Source organism: Chiloscyllium punctatum, chromosome 1 (genome assembly GCF_047496795.1).
Source record: "Chiloscyllium punctatum isolate Juve2018m chromosome 1, sChiPun1.3, whole genome shotgun sequence".
NCBI lineage: Eukaryota > Metazoa > Chordata > Chondrichthyes > Orectolobiformes > Hemiscylliidae > Chiloscyllium > Chiloscyllium punctatum.
The window spans coordinates 32,915,042-32,936,097 of record NC_092739.1 but is presented as its reverse complement, the minus strand read 5'-3'; the positions used below and the strand labels follow the sequence as shown (position 1 = coordinate 32,936,097).

The following is a 21,056-nucleotide window of genomic DNA, read 5'->3' as shown; positions in this document are numbered from 1 at the left end:
ATTACAGCAGACTGTCAGACATTTGTCCAAAAGGTAGGTTTTGAGGAACTTCTCAAAGGAGTAAAGTGAGACAGATAGATTTAGGAAAGAGCTTAGGGTTTAAGCAGATGAAGACATAGCTCCTAATATGGCAGTAACACAAATTAGGAATGTGCAAGAGCTGAAGACTGGAATGCTGTAGAGATCTCAGATAGTTCTAGGTCTGGAGGATGTTAAGGAGAGGGGAGGGAAGTGAAGCCATTAAGTAATTTTTAAATAAGAATAACAAGCTAAAATTGATTTTTTTTCTGTAAAGGTTATCAAATAAGAGTTCAGGGCAAAAAGAATTTGACGCGAGTTAGCATATGAGCGGAGTTTTGGATGACATAATATTTATAGAGGTTAGGACAATGGGAGGGTGGCTAAGAGAGCAGTCAAGTAAAAGGTTAGCAATGTATTTGTAAACAAAGACATGGATAAGGATTACAGCAGTTAAGGCATAGGCACACAGGAACCATGATGATGAAATGATGTGTAGTTGAATGGTCTTTTTAAATGTGATATCAATGCTGCAAGTGTCCAGTTCAGCATCAGGTATATGGCAGGAAGAAGAATGGAGCTGGTTTTGAACATTGAACAGAAAATCCCTACAGTGTGGAAGCAGGCTATTCGGCCCATTGAGTCACACAGACCCAGCACCCCACCCTATCCAGATATCCCTGCATTTCCCATGGCTAATTCACCTGGCCTACACATCCCTGGTCACAATGGGCAATCTAGCTTAGCCAACCCACATAACCTGCACATCTTTGGACTTTGGGAGGAAACTGGGGTACCCAGAGAAAACCCACAGAGACACGAGGAGAATGTGCAAATTCCACACAGACAGTCGCCCCAGGATGGAATAGACCCAGCTCCCTGGTGCTGTGAGGCAGCAGTGCTAACCACTGAGCCACTGTGCCACCCAAGATTGCCTCTATCTTAGCTGACCTATTGTTGAAACCCTCTCCCATGACTTTATTAATTTGAGGCAACAGAGTTTGTGTTGATGCTAAAGACGTAGCTTTATCTCCCCAATATTTCACTAGAGGGACTTTCTGCTCAATCACAACTGGATATTGGCAGGACAGCTTGACAAATCACAGTTGGTCTGGGAGCTCAGACAGATGGCAGTGAAGTAGAGCTGGGGGTCGTCAACATAAATATGAAACTTAACGTTGTGTTTTCAGAGGATGTCACCAGGGACTATAATGGAAATAAGAACAGGAAGGGACCAAAGATAGATCTTTTGGAGACTTCAGAAGTAATTGTTAAGGAATAGGATGTGGAGCCACTGCAAACAATTCTCTGGGTGTTACTGGCTCGATAGTTGAAAGAAGAAGAGGAGAAGGTGCAGGAGGAGAAGAGTGGGCCCCAATTTATCAGAGACTGTAGGTAGCTTGAAAAGGATGAGAAGTGCAAGACCATCAAGGAATACTCTGGCATCATCAAATATGAAGGCAACAACACCACAGAAGATTATAGTGGTGGAGTGACTGAAATAGGATAGAATCAGGGAGTGACGTAAAGGTTAACATAATAAATCTTGGTGACAAGATCAGCATCTGATTGTAAGCAGAGGGTTGAACATGATGACTATGTACATAGACTTTTGTTCAATCTGAAAACATGATAAAGTGGGGATAATTTAGGTAGAAGGGAGTAGGATTTATGGTAGGCTTAAAAGAAGGAAAAGAAAACAACAAATATTTATATCTCCATAGAATTGGGGTTGGTATTTCCCATGTTAAAAATGAACCACACTAGCAGTAAATGTTCTTTTCCCTTGACCCGTGTAATCAAAGCCACGTAATATCCAGGAAAGCAAAGTAGGCAGTGAAATCATTGAAAATATGGAGCTTCAGTGAACTATTTGTTGAACCTAGTTCTTCAGTTTACTGGGCCCACTGGTTCATTGTAACTGTGACATAATTCACCTCTGGGATGGGGTCCTGGAGAGGTCACCTACATTGGTGCCCGAGTGTTTTAGGAATTGGATTTTGAAGCCATGAATATGCCTGAAGTAGCTATACTACAAAACATACCAACACATTGTGTGACTGATCTGAAGCAGTTCTGTCCGAAGCATTCAAACAATTATTTGCTACACAGTCCTCTCAGGAGACAAGTAGCCCATTGAATGCTGGTCGTGAATGAGGGACTTACAAGCAGCAATTCACTGAAACTTTGAAGCTTTCACATTGACATTTTAAAAGAACTTGATAGAAAGTACACATTGACAGCTCAGACGGTGTCCCAGTACCTCACAGCAATCTCTCTTAGCACCATTGGCTCGCACCTGCATAGCTAGACTTTGGAAGACGCAAGAGATGAGCTCAAGGATGTAACACCAGCACATGGGTGAAAAGCAATAAGTGCTGTTGGCAGATGAGAAACAGTTAGATACATCCCAGAGGATAAGCGTGACTCTTTCTTCAGTTCAGAGACAAGGGAATCTGACCTTGGAAGGTCTGCTTATAAAATTGCTCGAGTAGGAATTATTGTAGGGACATATGACCCCCCGCAAGATATGCTCCATGGTCTCCAATTTGATTGAGAATCAATAAAAGCCTTTTGTTTATTCACTTGTGGAATTTAAGGATTGCTACCGAAACCAGCATTTGCTGTCCATCCCTAACTGTGCCTCAGATAGTGGCATTGTGCCACTTCCTTGAACAATTTCATATGCTATAGGTTAGGGAAATAATTCCAAGATTTGAAATCGTAAAGGAATAGAAATAATATTTTAGTGCCAAGATTGTCTGTGTTTTGAAGGGGAATTTGCATGTGGTGGTGAATCCATGCATTTACCACCCTTGTCTTCGAAGTGGTAGAGGTCAAAAAAGCTTGTTGAGTTACAGCAGTGTATTGCATCAAAGATATGCACTGCTATTACCGTGTCAGTGATGGATATATTAATTTGGAAGATTGTCAAAGGAGTGTCAATCAAGCAGGTTGCTTTTTTTCTGGATAGTGTTGAGCTTCTCAAGTGTGTTAGAACTGTGTTGATTCAAACAAACGGAGCATATTTTATCGCACTTCTGACTTGTGCTTGGTAGGAGGTGAACAGGTTCTGGGGAGATCAATCTTCTTGGCAACCTCATGAATGGGAGCTAGGCCATCAGCTCACCATGCAAGCTTGATGCTGAAATAGACCTTTTCAAAACAATCCTGCAAAATGACAGACACTTATCAAATCACATTTCATTGTATATTGCAAAAACTCTTGAAAGAGTCCATGTTCACCATGTGCGGTGCTGAGTCTTCCTCAGGCAAACCTAGACAGGGAAGCTATCTCAAAAGAAATTGAACAATAGGTGAAGCTAGCTGAATCATACTGTGATGATACAATAAATCCATGAGTGGTTTTGTCTACCAACAGGATGCAGGTGTCAAAAGGGCCTAGACTCTAATACACAAATGAGTAAAGTGATCATAGCGTTTCATTGTCAGTCTGATACCAATTATCCAGGCCAAAAGTCCCAATGCAGACTGTTTCAAACAATATGCCTCATTGACCATTTACAACATATATAGTGCGCCAATTCTGCTCAAACAACATGTGATTAAAAACCTTAAAAAAGGATGTCCACCATTAGTGTTTCTGCTGTTGGAAATCATTTATGAAATAATCCAGTATGTGCTAAAAATTACATTAGAAACCAATTGATCATTAGTTGGGCTTGCAGTGTAATACACTTGCACGTGCTAAAAGCTACATGCATTCATACACAGGACTCAGTTTTAAACAATAAGAAAGGAATTTGTACATAATTTGCACAACTTTCATGTTTAAACAAAAGGGTAATGGATACTATCAATCTATGCTGCATTCCCATGGCAACCAATCTGACTGAGCAGAATCCACTTGATTGGTCTGAGAATCAAGATTGACAGCTCAGTGGTTTTGTCTCAATTCCACGTTAGTGATAGTCCAATGATGGCACCTGTCTTTTACTTCAGTTTGCTCCGATATACGGGAGCCCATGTGAATCCCCAGTTTATGATCACTATCTGAATAGAAACAAAATTTAATTACTATAACTTAATAGATTCCCCTTCTTTCTGAAAAAAAACCCAAATGTACAAACAAACATTTTAAAAAATATGTTAAACGCAGAGCATCCTTTGAGAGAATTCCTTGTTCTAGGATGCTAACAACTTTGATGTATTTGTCATGATTTCAGTGGAGCAATCTGACAGTGGAGAGCTTGAATCCACCCACTTCATTTTAGAGAATTCCTCTCTCTTCAGCAATTGTTCCAAGTTAGCTGGTTCATTCTAGAGGGTGGAATCTTATAGGGGTCTGAGCCATGAGGGCTATGGCAGAATCACGCAAGTCTGATTTTGAAGTTGGCAATATTTCATGCCATCTTTAAAGTATTTGACAAATGGTATTGTGAGTTTCTTGGTAGGCATCAACAAAGGATCAAGATAGTTTAAGAAAGAGGGAAGAAGGGCATACCATGAGTCGCACTAGGCATATCTAGAAGTGAGGTATCAACCTGACGAAACTGCAAATCAAGACTACTTGTGTGCCATAAGCAGCAAGTGGTAGACTGAACTAAGCGATCCCACAACAAACATTTAACAGAGTGTGACCATGAGGTCCCCCAGTAAAACTGGAGTCAATGTGTATTAGGGAGAACGCTGGAGTCACAGCTGGCACAAAGCAAAATGGTTGTGGTCGCTTGAGGTCAGTCAACTTAGTTCGAGGACATCTCTGCAGGAGTTCCTCAGGGTAGTATCCAAGGCCCAACACTCTTTAGTAGACTTGTCAAGGACCTTCCCTCCATCATAAGTTCGCTGATGATTGCACAATGTTCAGCACCATTCGCGACTCCTCAGACATTACACAGTTCATGTCCAAATGTAGCAAGATCCAGGTATGGACGAAAGAGTGGAAAATAATATTCATTACTACCAAATGCTACCAAATGCAAATGCTACCAAAGGATTATCTCCAGCAAGAAAGAATCTAACCATTATCACTTGGCAGTCAAAGCTGTTTCCTACACTGAATCCTTCACTATCAACATTCTGGGGTTTACCATTGACCAGAAACTCAACTGGACTCACCACATATATACACTGGCTACAACAGCAGATCAGAGATTAGGAATTCGTAGCAAGTAATTTACCTCCTGACCCCGCAAAGCCTATCCACTATCTACAAGGCTCAAATCAGAAGACTGATAGAATACACCCCACATGCTTAGATGGGCGCAGCTCCAATAACACACAAGAAGCTTGACACTATCCTGGACAAAGCAGGCTTACTGAATGGTACATCCATTCACTGCACCACTGACATTCAGTCGCAACAGTGTGTACATTCTATAAAATGCACTGTAGAAATTCACCAAACCTCCTTAAGATGCATCTTCCAAACCATGACCATTTCAATCTCAAAGAACACGGGCATCAGCTTCATGGGAACATTACCATCTGCAAGTTCCCCTCCAAAACACTCCCTATCCTGATTTGGAAACATACATCCATTCCTACAGTGTCACTAGCTGAAAAACCTCTGTTTCTTGACCTAACAAGGCAGCTCAAGGGCAACTAGGGATAGGCAAGAAATGCTGGCCAGTCAACAATCCCCATACCCCACAGATGAATTGAATCAGAATAGGATTTTCAGATTTCCTAACCTTGTGTCAATGCTCACTTTTTCATAAATTTTAGATTTAGAGTAGATTAGGTTCTCTACAGTGTGGAAACAGGCCCTTTGGCCCAACAAGTCCATACCGACACTCCGAAGAGCAACCCACCCAGACACATTCGCCTAAATTTACCCATGACTAATGCACCTAACACTACGGGCAATTTAGCATGGCCAATTCACCTAATCTGCACATCTTTGGACTATGGGAGGAAACCCACGCAGACACGGGGAGAATGTGCAAACTCCACACAGACAGTCGCCCACGGCTGGAATTGAACCTGGGACCCTGGTGTTGGGAGGCACCATGAGCCACCATGCTGCCCCAAATGGTGGTAACAATTTGACCAATCTGTTCCACAGACTGTTAAAGTACAAGTGTTATTCAAATTTAAAAGAATTTATATTGCGCATATTCCAAGTATTAGAATTCATCATGAATATAATTTGTGCATATTCATCATTATCTTTTCTCCTTCCTCAAAATTGTCTGTCATGAGACCTTTCAAAGATCCTGGCTCTTTATTCTGGATAGTTCACTTCTGTTACTTAAAGCAATTACTAATGGTTCCTTGAGTATTCAAGGATTTAGGATGTATTTCCCGACTAACCCAATTCTGTTGTTCTGTTGTAAAGTCAGATTTTCTAAAACTGTTTTCACTCGGTTTAATTTTAATCTTTCCCTTTAGTGATAGCTGTTTCTTGTTTTCAACATGTTTGAAACCTGGTAACCATTGAACTTTCTCTTCTCTGTAGCTCAGAGCAATGTCTCATTTGTTCTCGGAATTCTAAAGGAAATGATAGTTTCTCCGGGAGGTTTTTCTCAAGACATTTAATTAAATAATCTTCTTCTTCAAGAGCACAAGTTAGAACCTAATTCCTGTTCATATGAAGCATATCAGCATATCATCCAGCAACTCAAAGTTTTGTACCTACGCAGGGAGCCCAGCTGCATATATATTTGACAGAGTTTTAATGTGTAGTCACTCATCCACTTAATCTTTCCACTTCAGAGTCAGAGGGCAGCAGAAGATGGTTTAAACTTTCTTTCTACCGTTTTCCACAATGGACAAGGATTTAGTTTTCTGTCAGTTGTTGCTTTTGCAACTTTCAACTTTATATTTAGACAATTACCTTCTGTTATCTTGTTCTAGATTGTATATCCAGGTGAAGGACAGAGCTGAAGTCAATCGTTACATGCTTATAAGCTTGTATATACAGTGATACACATTCCAAACATGCATCTCCTAACCTAACAGCACAACAGTTTCAGCATGTTCCTACACAGATGAAACCAAATAATTGCCCATTAAATATACACAGGCAATTCTGGATGTAAGTTTGCTCACAGAGCTGGAAGGTTCATTTTCAGATGTTTTGTCACCATACTAGGTAACATCATCAGTGAGCCTATGGTGAAGCACTGGTGTTAGTGACCCACTTTCTAAATAGTGGCGCTTCATCCGAGCCTCACTGATGATGTTCTGGATTAGTGGTGCTGGAAGAGCACAGCAGTTCAGGCAGCATCCAAGTAGCCCTCCGCCCGAAACGTCGATTTCGAAGCTACTTGGATGCTGCCTGAACTGCTGTGCTCTTCCAGCACCACTAATCCAGAATCTGGTTTCCAGCATCTGCAGTCATTGTTTTTACCTCACTGATGATGTTACCTAGTATGGTGACGAAACGACTGAAAACAAAACTTTCAGTGTGAGCAAACTTACATCCAGAACCACAACCTGAACTACAAATCTTCTTAAAACTCACTAACACCAGTGGAGTGCTGTTCTAATTCTTCCCCAACTTCCCAAAATATTGAGACATCTTTCCATGGTAACCTTTTAGCCTCTCCCACTCCCCCCTCCCAATATTTAATTGAAGAAGGCTTTCTACGAAAATAATTATCCATAGACGTCAACGGTCTTTCATAATATGCAAGTATGTTGCGTGAGATAATGGCTCAGTGCAGTTGCTTAAGCGCAATATTGTAACTTGTGCTAGAAAGAATGGCTGTATTTGTGAATGGTTCAGCTTTTTTACCCAGCAGTTATAGCTGATTGAATTGCCTATTGATGAGATTGAGCATATTGATGAGATTGAGTTGGATTCACTGGATAAAAAGCTAAAGAATATACTGGATAAATTTGACCTCCAGTAACAGTAAATTGCAGCTTAACTGGTTCTGAAACCTGGTTCATGGTCTGTCTCTTGTACTCTGGGATTTTGTTCATGCAAAATCTTACACCACCATTAATGCACACAGATTCCCAAAGCAGCTTAGACAGTATTCTTGGAAGGATGTCCTTCACACTTACTCATTGTCCTCATAGACAACAAGACATTGAATTTTAAATGTAGCATCCTAATTAAGGAAGCAAAATTTCAAAAGTTATCTTTGGAACAATACGGATGAAACTTAAAAAGAAATTAACACATTAAATGCAGATTAAAAATATCTCTACATATGTGGGGAGTCTTTCTGCTTCATGACTTTCATTCGAGATCTAACTTTCACTTTCACTTTCTTGCCTTGCCAGTGTCTTTCTCTCTCTTAAGGGATAAATTTCCTCCTGCTGTAATAAGCCAGCACTCATTAAGGTGTTATGCTGTCTCTAGTTGTATTATAGAATCTGATATTTTTCAGCAATGCTGAAATAACAATGTGAGATTAGATTAGATTCCCTACAGTGTGGAAACAGGCCCTTCGGCCCAACCAGTCCACACTGACCCTCCGAAGAGTAACCCACCCAGACCCATTTCCCTCTGACTAATGCACCTAACACTATGGGCAATTTAGCATGGCCAATTCACATAAACTGCACAGTTTTGGACTGTGGGAGGAAACCGGAGCACCTGGAGGAAACCCAATCAGACATAGGGAGAATGTGCAAACTCCACACAGTCACCCAAGGCTGGAATTGAACCTAGGACCCTGATGCTTTGAGGCAGTAGTACTAACCACTGAGCCACCGTGCTGCCCGTGATTGGATCCAAAAACAGAAATTGCTGGAGAAACTCAGCATGTCTGGCAAATTTGGTGGAATGAAAGCAGAGTTAATGTTACAAGACCAGACACCTTCTTCAAAATTGATAGTAGCGAGGAAAAGATAGTATCTACGCTGAAGACAGGGGGATGGGAATAAGAGGCACTTTTATAATGTAGGCAACACAACTATTAATTTGTACACATTATGGTCCAACAAACAGTAATGTGATAATGACCAGATAATCTGTTCTTTGGTGATGTTGCTTGAGGCATACACATTGTCAGATCATCAGGGAGAACTACCTTGCTCTACTTTGATGATGGAGTTGGAATCTTTTAAATCTACATATAATGAGCAGATGTGAAATGACACTTTAACCCATAACCTTCTGTCTCAGTGGTGAGTGTGCTACAAACTGAGCCAAGATTGATACAAATATATTCCATCATTAAAGCATAGAGACTATGAATAACTGTCCAATTAATGTCCTACACTCTTACAACATCTATTCAGTGTTTAACGCAGTAATTAACTTATTTTAGGAGCAAATTACTGCAAACGCTGAAATCTGTACTGAAAACAGAAACTGCTGGAAATCACAGTGGGTCAGGTCACATCAGTGGAGAGAGGGCTTAATGTTTTGAATCTAGAGCTCTGGTGAAGAGTCATCTCGAACCAATACGTTAGCATGTCTCTCTCCACAAATGCTGTTTAACCTATTTTGTTTTGTTCAACTAGAGAACTAACATTATTTTCATAAACCCCTCCCAAAAAATGTTGGAGAACGTATGTTATCATCTGATAATTGCCAGATCTTGAAATAAAAGTAAATCAGTTTTCCATCTTTATACCTAATCACCTTGCCCTGAGTAAGCATCAGTCACTCTGCGAATATTTAATTCGTGACTTTATTTGGGATTGATGAGGTTTCACTAACAGCACAGAGTCTTTTTACATGAATTGTGAAACTTGGCTTGCATGCATATTAGTCCAACCCCCCCATATTCCCTACTTTGCTACAAGGCTACATTTACACTCTGCTGGAGGAACAGACCAGCAGAGCGTTAATAAAATACATTCGCATCGGCCCTACAATAACTTTAATGTTCTTGTAGCTTTTTCTCTAGCTCACACTTTGTCCATGAAAAAGTTGTGCCAGACAAGTCTACTGGGTTAGTCTGTAAAAGGGTCAGTAGATCTAACAATGCCAAAGATGCCAGAAAAAAATTATTTTCTATTTTCACTGAGCATTTCCTTTGGGCTGTTTTGTGCTCTGTGTACTGATTTGTGCGCTCTAGCTAATGATTACTACACACTTATTGGCAATTGTTTCATAGAGTACTCTTAGTTGCAGTCTCAGTAACTTGCAGAAACATAGAGTGTAGCGGAATGGTAGTGGAATTAAATGGAATGATTTAGATGAGAAAGAAGAGCTTACAGAGTATCTGTTTGACTAAGTGGTGGTACTATCACCTTGGAGTCAGTACTATGAGAATTCAATCTTTAGTCTAAGACACATGAGCCTGCAATCTAGTTGACAATTTAGAGCAGGAGTGTTTTTTTCTGGACAAGGTATTTTTCCTATCTGGGTAGATGTAAAGGTTCCCTTATTGATGATTTGCAGAAGAGTGGAATGCTTTCCTAGAGTCCTTGTCAAAACGTTATCCCTTAATCAATATTTCCAAAGGTTGTTCATCTCATTTTTTTCTTGAGGTCATTCCACCCGAAACGTTAACTCTGATTTCTCTCCACAGATACTGCCAGACCTGCTGAGTTTTTTTCAGCAATTTCTGATTTTGTTCATCTCATTGTTTAACAACACCCTGAGGTCTGCATTTCATCACTCAAGGCTACTTCAAACAAAATCAGAAATTGCTGGAGAATCACAGCAGCTCTAGCAGCATCTGTGGGAAGAAAGCAGAGTCAACGTTTCGGGTTCCTTGATCCCTCTTTGGAACTGATTGCAGGGAAAAAGTGATGTATATGCAACAGTGGGGTGAGGGGGGATTAAAGGAGTGAACAACTGGTGGAGGTGGAACCCAGAAAGACACAGAACAGCAATTGGGCAGACAAGGGAATGGATAATGGGAGACAAGAGGGAGGCAATGGGCTAGTGGGTATTATTTATTAATCCAGAGCCCTTGTAATGTTCTGGGCACCTGGGTTTGAATGCTGTCATGGCAGATGGTGGCATTTAAATTTAATAAAAAATATCTGGTATCAAGAGTCTAAGGGTGACAGTGAAACATACATTGTCGATTGTTGGAAAAACCCATCTGGTTTACTAACGTCCTTTAGGGAAGGAAACTGCCATCTTTAGCTGGTCTAGCCTATATGTGACTTCAGGCCCAGTGCAATGTAGTTGACATTTAACTGCCCTAAGAGCACTGTGGGATGGGGAATAAATGCTGACATGGTCAGTGACCCCCACATTTGGTGAATGAATATGAAAGAAAAAAGATGAGTGAGGAGGAAGAAAATAATAAGGACCACGAGTAAGAGAAAATGGCTTGGTTGAAATGAAAGCAGCCCATGGGGTGACAAGGCATGGAGTGTGGGGATGGGTAAAGGACAAGTTCTATAAGTAGCAAACTAATTCAAAGAACTACTTCAAAAGTCATTCTCGACTGTGAAGTCACTTGGAACATACTGAAGTCACAAAAGGAACTACAGAGGAAACTCAATTATCCCAATACCAATTATCTGAAAATTGGATTATCCGAAAGAGATCTTGAAGTCCCGATGGAAACATTACATCAAAGATGAGTTTCCAACAGTGTTCGCGTCTTTTGTTTACAGTGATTAAACAAACGCTGTCTCCAAATGACTGACTTTCTGCCCTCTCTCTCTCCCCACACTTTCCCTGGAGTTCTACAGAGTGGTGTACCCTAAATCCCTCTTCCCCAGAGAATCTCTCCAACATTGTCCTGAATAGGGCAAAGGTGGAACCTGGCAAAACGTTGCGGTAAAAAGGTGCGTGTGTGTGTGTGTGCGCAATTTGGAGACTTACCCCACAAAGGCAACTGCAGCAGTGTAGTTGTTGGTGTCCAGTCCAGCTGCCCTGGAGAGGGGCGAGTGTCTACGGGGTTGTGGGGTGATATTGGACGAGATTGGGGGTGGGGGGGGTGATGCACGGGGTTGGAGGCGGGGGCAATGTTGGATGGGTTTGGGGGCGGGGACACCGTTGGATGGGGTTGTGGTTGTGGGGGTTGTTGGGGGCAGGGGTGCGGTGTTGCACAGGAGCGGGGGACGGGGTCGGTGTTGGGAGCAGGGACCGGGTTGCCCGGGGTTGGTGGGGTGGCGGTGTTGAATGGAGGGTGGGGGGCAGTGTTGCCCGGGGTTGGTGGGGTGGCGGTGTTGAATGGAGGGTGGGGGGCAGTGTTGCACGGGGTTGGTGCGAGGGGGTGTTGTGATCGGGGGGGGGGGGGGGGGGCCGTGTTGTGGGCAGGGGGTGGTGTTGAATGGATTTGTGGGCGGGGCCTCGCACACTGTGTGCTACTGCAATCTCCTGAACGGGAGCAGACTTTTAAAAGCGCCGAGCCCCAGAGGAAAGGCATTTGATCAATTAACCGAATAATCAATTATCCGAATGAAATAGTGCCCGCCCATCAAGTTCGGATAAGCGAGGTTCCCCTGTATTTAGATGAAACTCCCTTCTGTCTGAACGGAAGGTAGAAATAGATGTTATTACATCAATGAACAATGTTGGCAGCTGTTACTACTCAAGACCATCATAGAGTCATAGAGACATACAGCATGGAAACAGACCCTTCGGTCCAACCCGTCCATGCCGACCAGATATCCCAGGAGCTCCCTCTTGTAGTTGCGGAAGTTACAATGGTCCCATTTTTTAGCTTCTTTCCCACTGAATAGCACAGCATAGCTGCTCAATACAATCACATCACTACAAAACACAATAATTGTCCTGTACCCAACCTGAAGCCTCTTCTCTGTCTCACTAAGAGATCACATTATGTTAGAATAGTTTGATTTGTGAAGACATTGGAATATCCAAAGGCGATTAGGCTTTCAATTGCACGTTGTAGATTGAATGTAGTCCCTGTTTGATATGCAATAACAGAATGGCTGGATCACTTGATTGCTTTGACACACTCGACCAGTGAATCTGATAGACATTTTGAGCCAAGCAAGTTGGAATTATTTACCTAGCACAGTGGATAATTCAGCATTCTTACCTTGCCAAGTTTATTACAGTATGCTATTTTTTCCATATCTACTTCTGGTGATTGTGTTATATCAGTAAGCTAACCATTAATGGTGAAAGCAACAAGAAAATCATTTATTGTGCACTCGGAGGAAAACATTCCAAGATGTTTTAGAGCACCATTATCAAACAAAATTTTGATACAAAACCAAATAAGCAGATATAAGAGATGATCAAAAACTTTGTCATGGAGGAAGGTTGTAATATGCATCTCAAAGGAGGGTGGGTTGGGGGGGGAGGGGGGTAGTGAGTTAGGAATCAGGGGCTCCAGAAATGTGAAGGCATGGAGATGAAAGCCCTAGCAAGAGGCTAGAATTGAAAAATGCAAAAACTTCAGAAGGTGTGGGGTGGGAGGAGATTAAATGAGATCAAGCAGGCATTTGCAAACAGAAATAAGAATCTTTAAATTTAAGTGTGCCTCAACCTAAAGCAAGTCTCGGAGCATGTGGGTGATGGTCAACAGGACACGGTGTGAATTAAAACATGAACTGCAAGGTTTGGCAAGCTTATAGGAGCCAGCCAGGAATGTGCATGCTTTGTTGTAGTAAAGTAATGGATGAAAGTTTCAGTAGCATATGAGTTGAGTGGGTCAGAGATAGGCAACAATATAGAGATGGAAGCAGAGCCCCTCTGTGACAACATGAGTAGATCATTAGAAACTCGCCTTGGGGTCAAGAGCAATGAAAGGTTGTAAAAAAAATGGGCTGGAGAATTTACATGGAAGGAAGGATTAAGGACAATAGGGCAGTAAATTTAGAGATTTGGGCAGCACGGTGACTCAGTGGTTAGCACTGCTGCCTGACAGTATCAGGAACCCGGGTTCGATTCCAGCCATGGGCGACTGTGTGGGGTTTGCACATTCTCCTCAAGTATGCGTGGGTTTCCTCCAGGTGCTTCTGTTTCCTCTCACAGTCTATAGATGTGCAGGTTAGGTGAATTGGCCATGCTAAGTTGCCCATAGTGTTCAGGGATGTGTAGGTTTGGTGTGTTAGTCAGGGGTAAATGTAGAATAATAGGGGTAGGGGAATGGATCTGGATTGGATACTGTTCAGAGGGTCATTCAGAGGGATGTGTTGGGCCAAAGGGCCTGTTTTCACACTGTAGGGATTCTATGATTCTAAATTCAGAGAAGAGAGAAAATGATACATAGAGATGGCTGTCACCAAGGTCAGAATTACTCACAGTAGAGGTTGAAGGAGGAAAGCAGTGAAGATATCGGTCTCTGAAACATTGACAATAATACCTGGTTGGGGGATAGCAGAGAATGAGGAAGCCAGAATAAGTCAGTGAGGACAAGGGCCGATACATGAACAAGAATGAAGCAAATATAGAGGCATCAGAGGTTTGGACGGCTGAATGAAGAGGGGAAGGTGTGGGGGCCAATCAAGAGAGTGTCACTATCATGTCTAGATGTAACAAAAGAAAGGATAAGAGTTTCAGGCTGAAACAGGACTAAAGATGGGCAATGAGCGATGGTGTCAGGGGATCAGCATAGGACCAAAAAAGAGGATGAGGAGATGGTGAACATTCCAGGTCAACCTAAGCTGGTAGCCACTCAGCAAGTTGGAATTTGAGATGGGAGGTGCAGTCTCTCAAAGTGGTCCAATACAACGGCTTTAATCTCCCCATTGTCAAATTGGAGTAAACTTCAGCTCACCCAGGACCGGGCAAAGAGAGGAGTGGTGTCAGAAGAGTCTGCACATCATTCACCTGGAACCTGAAGTGATATTTTCATGTGGCATCTGGTGTGTTTGTGGATGAGAAAATACTGGCATCAAGAATATATCCTTGAGGAACCCCAAAAACGATGGTGCAGTGACAGGAAGAGAAGCCACATGGAAAAGTTGGGAGGTCATGTTGCAGCTGTACAAGATATTGGTTAGGCCACTTTTGGAATATTGCATGCAATTCTGGTCTCCCACCTATTGGAAGGATGTTGTGAAGCTTGAAGGGGTTCAGAAAAGATTTATAAGGATATTGCAAGGGTTGGAGGTTTTGAGCTATAGGGAGCGGTTGAATAGGCTGGGCCTGTTTTTCCTGGAGCGTTGGAGGCTGAGGGGTGACCTTCTAGAGGTTGATAAAATCATGAAGGGCGTGCATAGGATAAATAGCCAAGGTCTTTTCCCTGGGGTGGGGGAGTCCAGAACAAGAGGGCATAGGTTTAGAGTTAGAGGGGAAAGAAATGAAAGAGACCTAAGGGGCAGCTTTTTCACTCAGAGAGTAGTGGATGTATGGAATGAGCTGCCAGAGGAAGTGGTGGAGGCTGAGACAATTACAACATTTAAAAGGCATCTGGATGGATATATGAATAGGAAGGGTTTGGAGGGATATGGGCCAGGGGCTGGCAGGTGGGACTAGATTGGGTTGGGATATCTGGTCGGCATGGACAGGTTAGACCGAAGGGTCTGTTTCCATGCTGTACATCTCTATGACTCCATAATTAAACTCACTTGATGAAGTTCTAACTGAGCATACTCCATCTAGTGACAGACATAGTCAATGCAAGGAATACTACCTGAATTGATCAATGTCTGCCACTAGGTGGGGCTCAGGCCTTCGTGAAAGGGCAGAATGTCAGAAAAGACCACTTTAAAGGGTAAGAAAAGAGGGTGGGAATGAGAGACAAGAGATGGGGATGTTGAAGGGGGACTGAGGGCAGGGACAGGGACAACTGGAGGAAGGCTGGAAGACTGAATGTGGGAATGCAAGCATGTAGAGAGGGCTTTGAGAGCAGACAGGCCATTCTAGAGGTCTATGACAGTTTTAAACTGAGATTCACAACATTTAGTGGTATTAGGTATATCATTAATTATATTAACATAATTGTATTAATATTATTAATATTAATAATTGTCAATAAATTAAAAAAATAAATTAATCACAATCACCTGATGAAGGAGCAGCATCTGAAAGGTAGTGCTTCCAAATAAACCTGTTGGACTATATAACCTGGTATTGTGTGATTTTAAACTTTGTACACCCCAGTCCAACACCGGCATCTCCAAATCATGACAAATAAGTAATGTGGCATATGAATTTCAGTATTGCTGTGATGCTAGGCATGTAGGCCATAGATCCCAAAGGCTAGTCCACTTGTAGACAGCAATAACACGTATGTTTGCACTTATTTCAACTTAACAAAATAGGTAACAACCATTCTTTAATTTGTTACTCAGGGCAATGTTTTGACCAGAGCCATCCTGCATGGTTTACATTAAAAGAAACTTGGTGATTAATTGCCACTCTTCTAGTGCATTCTCCATGGAAGGGCCCCTATCGATCAGAGTCCACACTTCAACCTGTGAATACTTTTCTCATCCAGTACAATGTGATGTTCTTTTGTGCATTGTCTCACCATAGCAGGTTGAACATGGGCAAGGAAACAGTGGCTGATCAGCAGGCACCTCAACCACACCCCCTCGAAAGACTGGGCTGATGAAAGAGCACTGCTTCAATCTGATCTCCCTTGGAAGAATCATTGACTGTACAGAATGGCAACCTGTTGGACGGTGTCATTGTTAATGATGACTCAGCAGTAGCACGAATGACCAAGCTGGAGTTCTAAAAGTACATATTGCTAGACTGGGTCTAGGGTAGGTGGAGAAGGAACCCTTAAGAGGGAAACATACATCACCTCATTCTCACCAACCAGCCTGTCACACTGCATATGCCCATGACAGTATGAGTGGGAGTATTTGTGTGGTATTATCACCGTGCTCCATGAAATACATTTGGACCATATCTACCAACTTAAGATGGTGTATCATGAGCAATAATGAGCCATCAGCAGCAGTAGAATCGTACGTCATAACAAACTACCACCTCAAGACCTGGTACCTGTCCCCCACTCCACCTTTACCATGATGCCTGGTTCAGTGAAGACTGCAAGAAGCTATGCCAGGAGCAGCATCAGGCATGCCTAAAATTGAGATGTCAAGCTGGTGAAGCTACCACACAGGAATTCCAAACAGCATACTAGCAAATGAAAGACAGGGCTAAGTGACTCCAAACTACTTGGTCAGATCTGAGCTCTGCAGTCTTGTCCCCACCCAGTCATAAATGAGGATACTTAAACAACTCACTGGAGGATGAAATTCCATAAATATCCCCATTCTCAATAATGGAAGAACCCAACACATCAATACAAAAGGCAAGGCTGAAGCATTTGTAATAATCTTCAGCCAAAAGTGCTGAGCAGATGTTCTATCTCGGCACCTCCCAGTGGTTCCCAACATCACAATGCCAGTTTTCAGCCAATTTCATTTACATCATGTGATATCAAGAACTGGCTGAAGGCTGGATACTGCATAGGTTAGGAGCCTGATAACAGTCAGAGTCATAAAGTCATAGAGATGTTAAAGATGTCTGCTCCAGAACTTGCTGTTCCAGTACAGTTACAGTCAGCAGCAACCCAACAATGTGGAAAATTGTCCAGGAATGTCCTGTACACAAAAACGCAGGACAAATCCAATGCAGCCATTACTGTCCCATCAGTTTACTCTTGATAATCAGTAAAGTGACGGATGGTATTATCAATGGTGCTATCAAACAGCACCTGCACAGCCATAACCTGCTCAGTGACACCCAGTATGGGTTCCACCAGGGCCACTCAGCTCCTGACCTTATTACAGCCTTGGTTCAAGCATGGACAAAAGAACTGAATTCCAGAGGTGGGGTGAGAGTCACAGCTCTTGACATCAAGGTGGCATTCAACCTAGTGTGGCATCAAGGAGCCCTAGCAAAACTGGAATCAATGGGTAACAGGGAGCAAACTCGCCATTTGTTTGATTTATACCTGGCACATAAGAAGATGGTTGTGGTTCTTGGAGGTCAGTCATTTCAGCTCAAGGAGTCTCTGAAGGAGTTCCTGAGGATAGTGTCCTCAGCCTAACCATCTTCATCTACTTCAATGACCTTCCCTTTATCATAAGGTCAAAAGTGGGATGTTCACCGATGATCGCACAATGTTGAGCACCATATTCATGACTCCTCAGATGCTGGAGCAGTCAATGTTCAAATGCAGTGAGATCTGGACCATATCCAGGCTTGGTCTGATAAGTGACAGTAACATTTGAGCTATACAAATGCCAGGCAAGGCCATCTCCAATAAGATACAATCTAACCATTGCTCCTTGACTTCAATAGCATGATCACTGGTGAATCACCCAGTATCAACATCGTGGGGGCTACTATTAATCAGAAACTGAACTAAACTGATGATATAAAGGAATTATGAGAGGCTTAGAGAGTGCAGAAAGCTTTTCCATTATTGTGGAAATGAATGAACAGGGTCATAGATGGAAGGTAAGGGACAGGATGTTAAGAAGGTGTGTGAAGAACTTTTTTTTCCACCCAGAGGATGGTGGCAAGCTGGAATTCAGTGCCAGTAAGGGTGGTAAAGGCAAAAAACCCTCATCATATTTAAGAGGTTTTTTGATGGACACTTGTGATGCCATCAGCTATGTACTGGAAAGTGGGATTACAATAGTCAGGTCATTGTTGTTGATTGGCAGAGACTGGTTGGGCTGAAGGCTATTTTCCTGTAATGTAGGTCTCTACAACGCTATAAATACTTCGGCTGTGAGAGCAGGTTAGAGGCTAAAAATTCTGTGGAGAGTAACTCCCTTGCTGATTCCAAAAGCCTGTCTACCATCTAGAAGGCAGAAGTCAGAAGTTTGATGGAATACTCTCCACTTGCCTGGATGAGTGCAGCTCCAATAACTGTCAAGAAGCTTGACGCCATCGAGGACAAAGAAGCCGAAAAGCATTCACTCTGTCCATCAATGATGCTCAGGAGCAACGTGTAGCATCTACAAGTTGCAGGCAGAAATTCAACAGGTCTCGTCAGACAGCACCCTCCAAATCCATGCCAACTACCATCGAGATGGAGAACAACAGATACATGGGAACACCACCACCTGCAAGTTCCCTTCTGAGCTACTCATTATCCTGACTTGAAAATACATCGCTGTTCCTTCACCGGGTCAAACCTCATGTCTCAATCTCTAACTGCATTGTGGGTTGACCCTACAGCAAATGGAGGGCCATGGTTCAAGAATGCAGCTCATCACCATCTTCTCAAGGCTAACCACATTTGGACAATAAATGTTGACCCAGCCAATGATGCCCACAACCCATGAATGGATGCAAAATGCTGTGTGGCTCTATGGCAAAAGCAGAACTAATTGGATATGTCAAAGAGGTAAGAGTAACTGATTTTTCCCCTTCCTACGTTGTCTGCTTCTATAATTACTTTAATGCTGTGGCAAGGCTGGTAACCTGAATGGAGAAATATAGCAATGCAATTTGCAAGTAAGAGGAAAGGAAGTGGAGGGTGGAACTTGGGCAATGTTATTCAAGGTCAGGGACTTCCAGACTGTTTTTCTCATCGAGGAATGGCATTTGATTTGGAATATTTGAATGCGAGAGAGTGGTGGCTGTGGTGGTGGTTATCGTGAGCAGTACCTCAGGAGAGGAAAGGTTTTGCAATATCTGCTGGTGTTGGGAGACAGAAAGGAACACCATTTGATCTGCTTTCTAACTGGTATCATTTCGAGAGGCAAACTCATGGAAAAGATAAGTTTTGATGGTGAGGACAAACAGAAGAGAAACTTGAGAAAGGTAAGCATTGAGGGTTGCAGACAATTTTGAGGGAAAACCAAGGTTCTCTTTGCTATCACCAATGTTCGCTATGACAGATATAATATGGAAACTTACTGGATTGAGAAGAACAGTGAGAAAAAGTTCTCCTCCTCTGATGCTCTTGTCCAGTTCTCTAGGGCCTCCAGGGTACTCCTTGTAGAATATAGTATGGGTGAAAAGGCCACAGGTTTGTCGTGGAAGTACCTGAGGAAGAAAATAATAGAAAAGATATATTTGACCAGATTTTCCTCAAAACTATGTCTTACACAAAGCAGAATAAACTGGAGGAAAGTAGATAATGGATGACAGAATTCAATTTAAAAAGGTCTTTGGAAAGCAGTTGGAAAGGTCAAGTAATCATTTTGCTCTTTAACAATCTTTACCTACTTCTGGAGCTGCTCAGGAAATAACATTTTCTCATGTTTGTCTTCTATAGGTAAATGCTGAGGTTTTGGTACAATTTTGCTCGTGATATGTAAATAAGATTGCACTGTTTTTATTGTAACACAAAGAACTGTTGGTGATGTTTTGCTGACACCACCTTCTGACTGGATATTAAATCAGATGGGAAAAAGCACTCAAATCAAGTTCCTTTGCATTAAACAACTGGATCAGCTGCAAAAGAACTGAAGAGCTGTGGAGGCTGGAAATCAGAAACAAAAACAGAAATTGCTGGATAAACTCAGCAGGTCTGGCAGCATCTGTGGACAGAAAACAGAGTCAACATTTTGGGTTCAGTGACCTCTCTTCAGATCTATCAGCTGCAATATTTGCATTTTTGATGTAGATCCCAAGTCAACCTAATATGAGAAATTTTCTGCAGGCTGAAATTCCAAAATGCAACTTGCATGGTAATTGTTTTTTTTCAATTACCTCCTCCTGCAGACTCTGAATTGTGCTGAGATACAGTCCCACAACTATTCACTATCCCATTCGCTTCCACTAACTGAACACTGCTTTTATACAGTGAGGTGTTATGATCTAGAATGCTCTATTTGGAAGGATGGGGAAAAGGAGATTCAATAACAGTCTTCAAACCTTGAAATAAATATCTTTAAAGGTAAAGTTTTTGCAGGATTCCGTGAAAGAAGCATTGAAATGGGATTGCAGAACTGGCAGAGGTGCCCTGGGCTGAATAGCGTTGGATTTTATGTGGCAGCAGTGTGAGCTTGCAGCGATATGCAGCACAGAAACAGCCCCTTCAGTCCAACTCACCATTTGCCAGCACTTGGCCCATATCCCTCTAAACTCTTCCTGTTCGTATACCCATCCGGATGCCTTGTTGGAATTGTACCTCCTCCGCCACTTCCTCTGGCAGTTCATTCCACATAAGCACTACCCTCAGCATGAAAAAGTTGCCCTTTGTCCCCTTTTAAATCTTTCCTCTCTCACCTTAAATATATATCTTCTAATTTTGGACTCACCTACACTGGAGCAAAGACCTGGACTATTCACTATATCCACACCCTCATGATTTTATAAATTTCTATAAGGTCACTCCTCAGCCTCCGACACTCCAGGG

The 21,056-nt window shown here is 42.3% G+C and overlaps 1 protein-coding gene across 20 annotated transcripts in view; it reads right to left on the bottom strand.

The window, feature by feature from the left end:
* The window catches only part of LOC140488060 (bifunctional heparan sulfate N-deacetylase/N-sulfotransferase 4-like), a 905,491-nt gene that overhangs the window by 84,567 nt on the left and 799,868 nt on the right, over nucleotides 1-21,056 (bottom strand). For all 20 annotated transcript variants that reach the window (XM_072587776.1, XM_072587868.1, XM_072588796.1 and 17 more), the window contains one exon: nucleotides 19,610-19,738. In XM_072587776.1, the coding sequence (XP_072443877.1) occupies nucleotides 19,610-19,738 (129 nt within the window). The remainder of the gene's footprint in view (nucleotides 1-19,609; nucleotides 19,739-21,056) is intronic.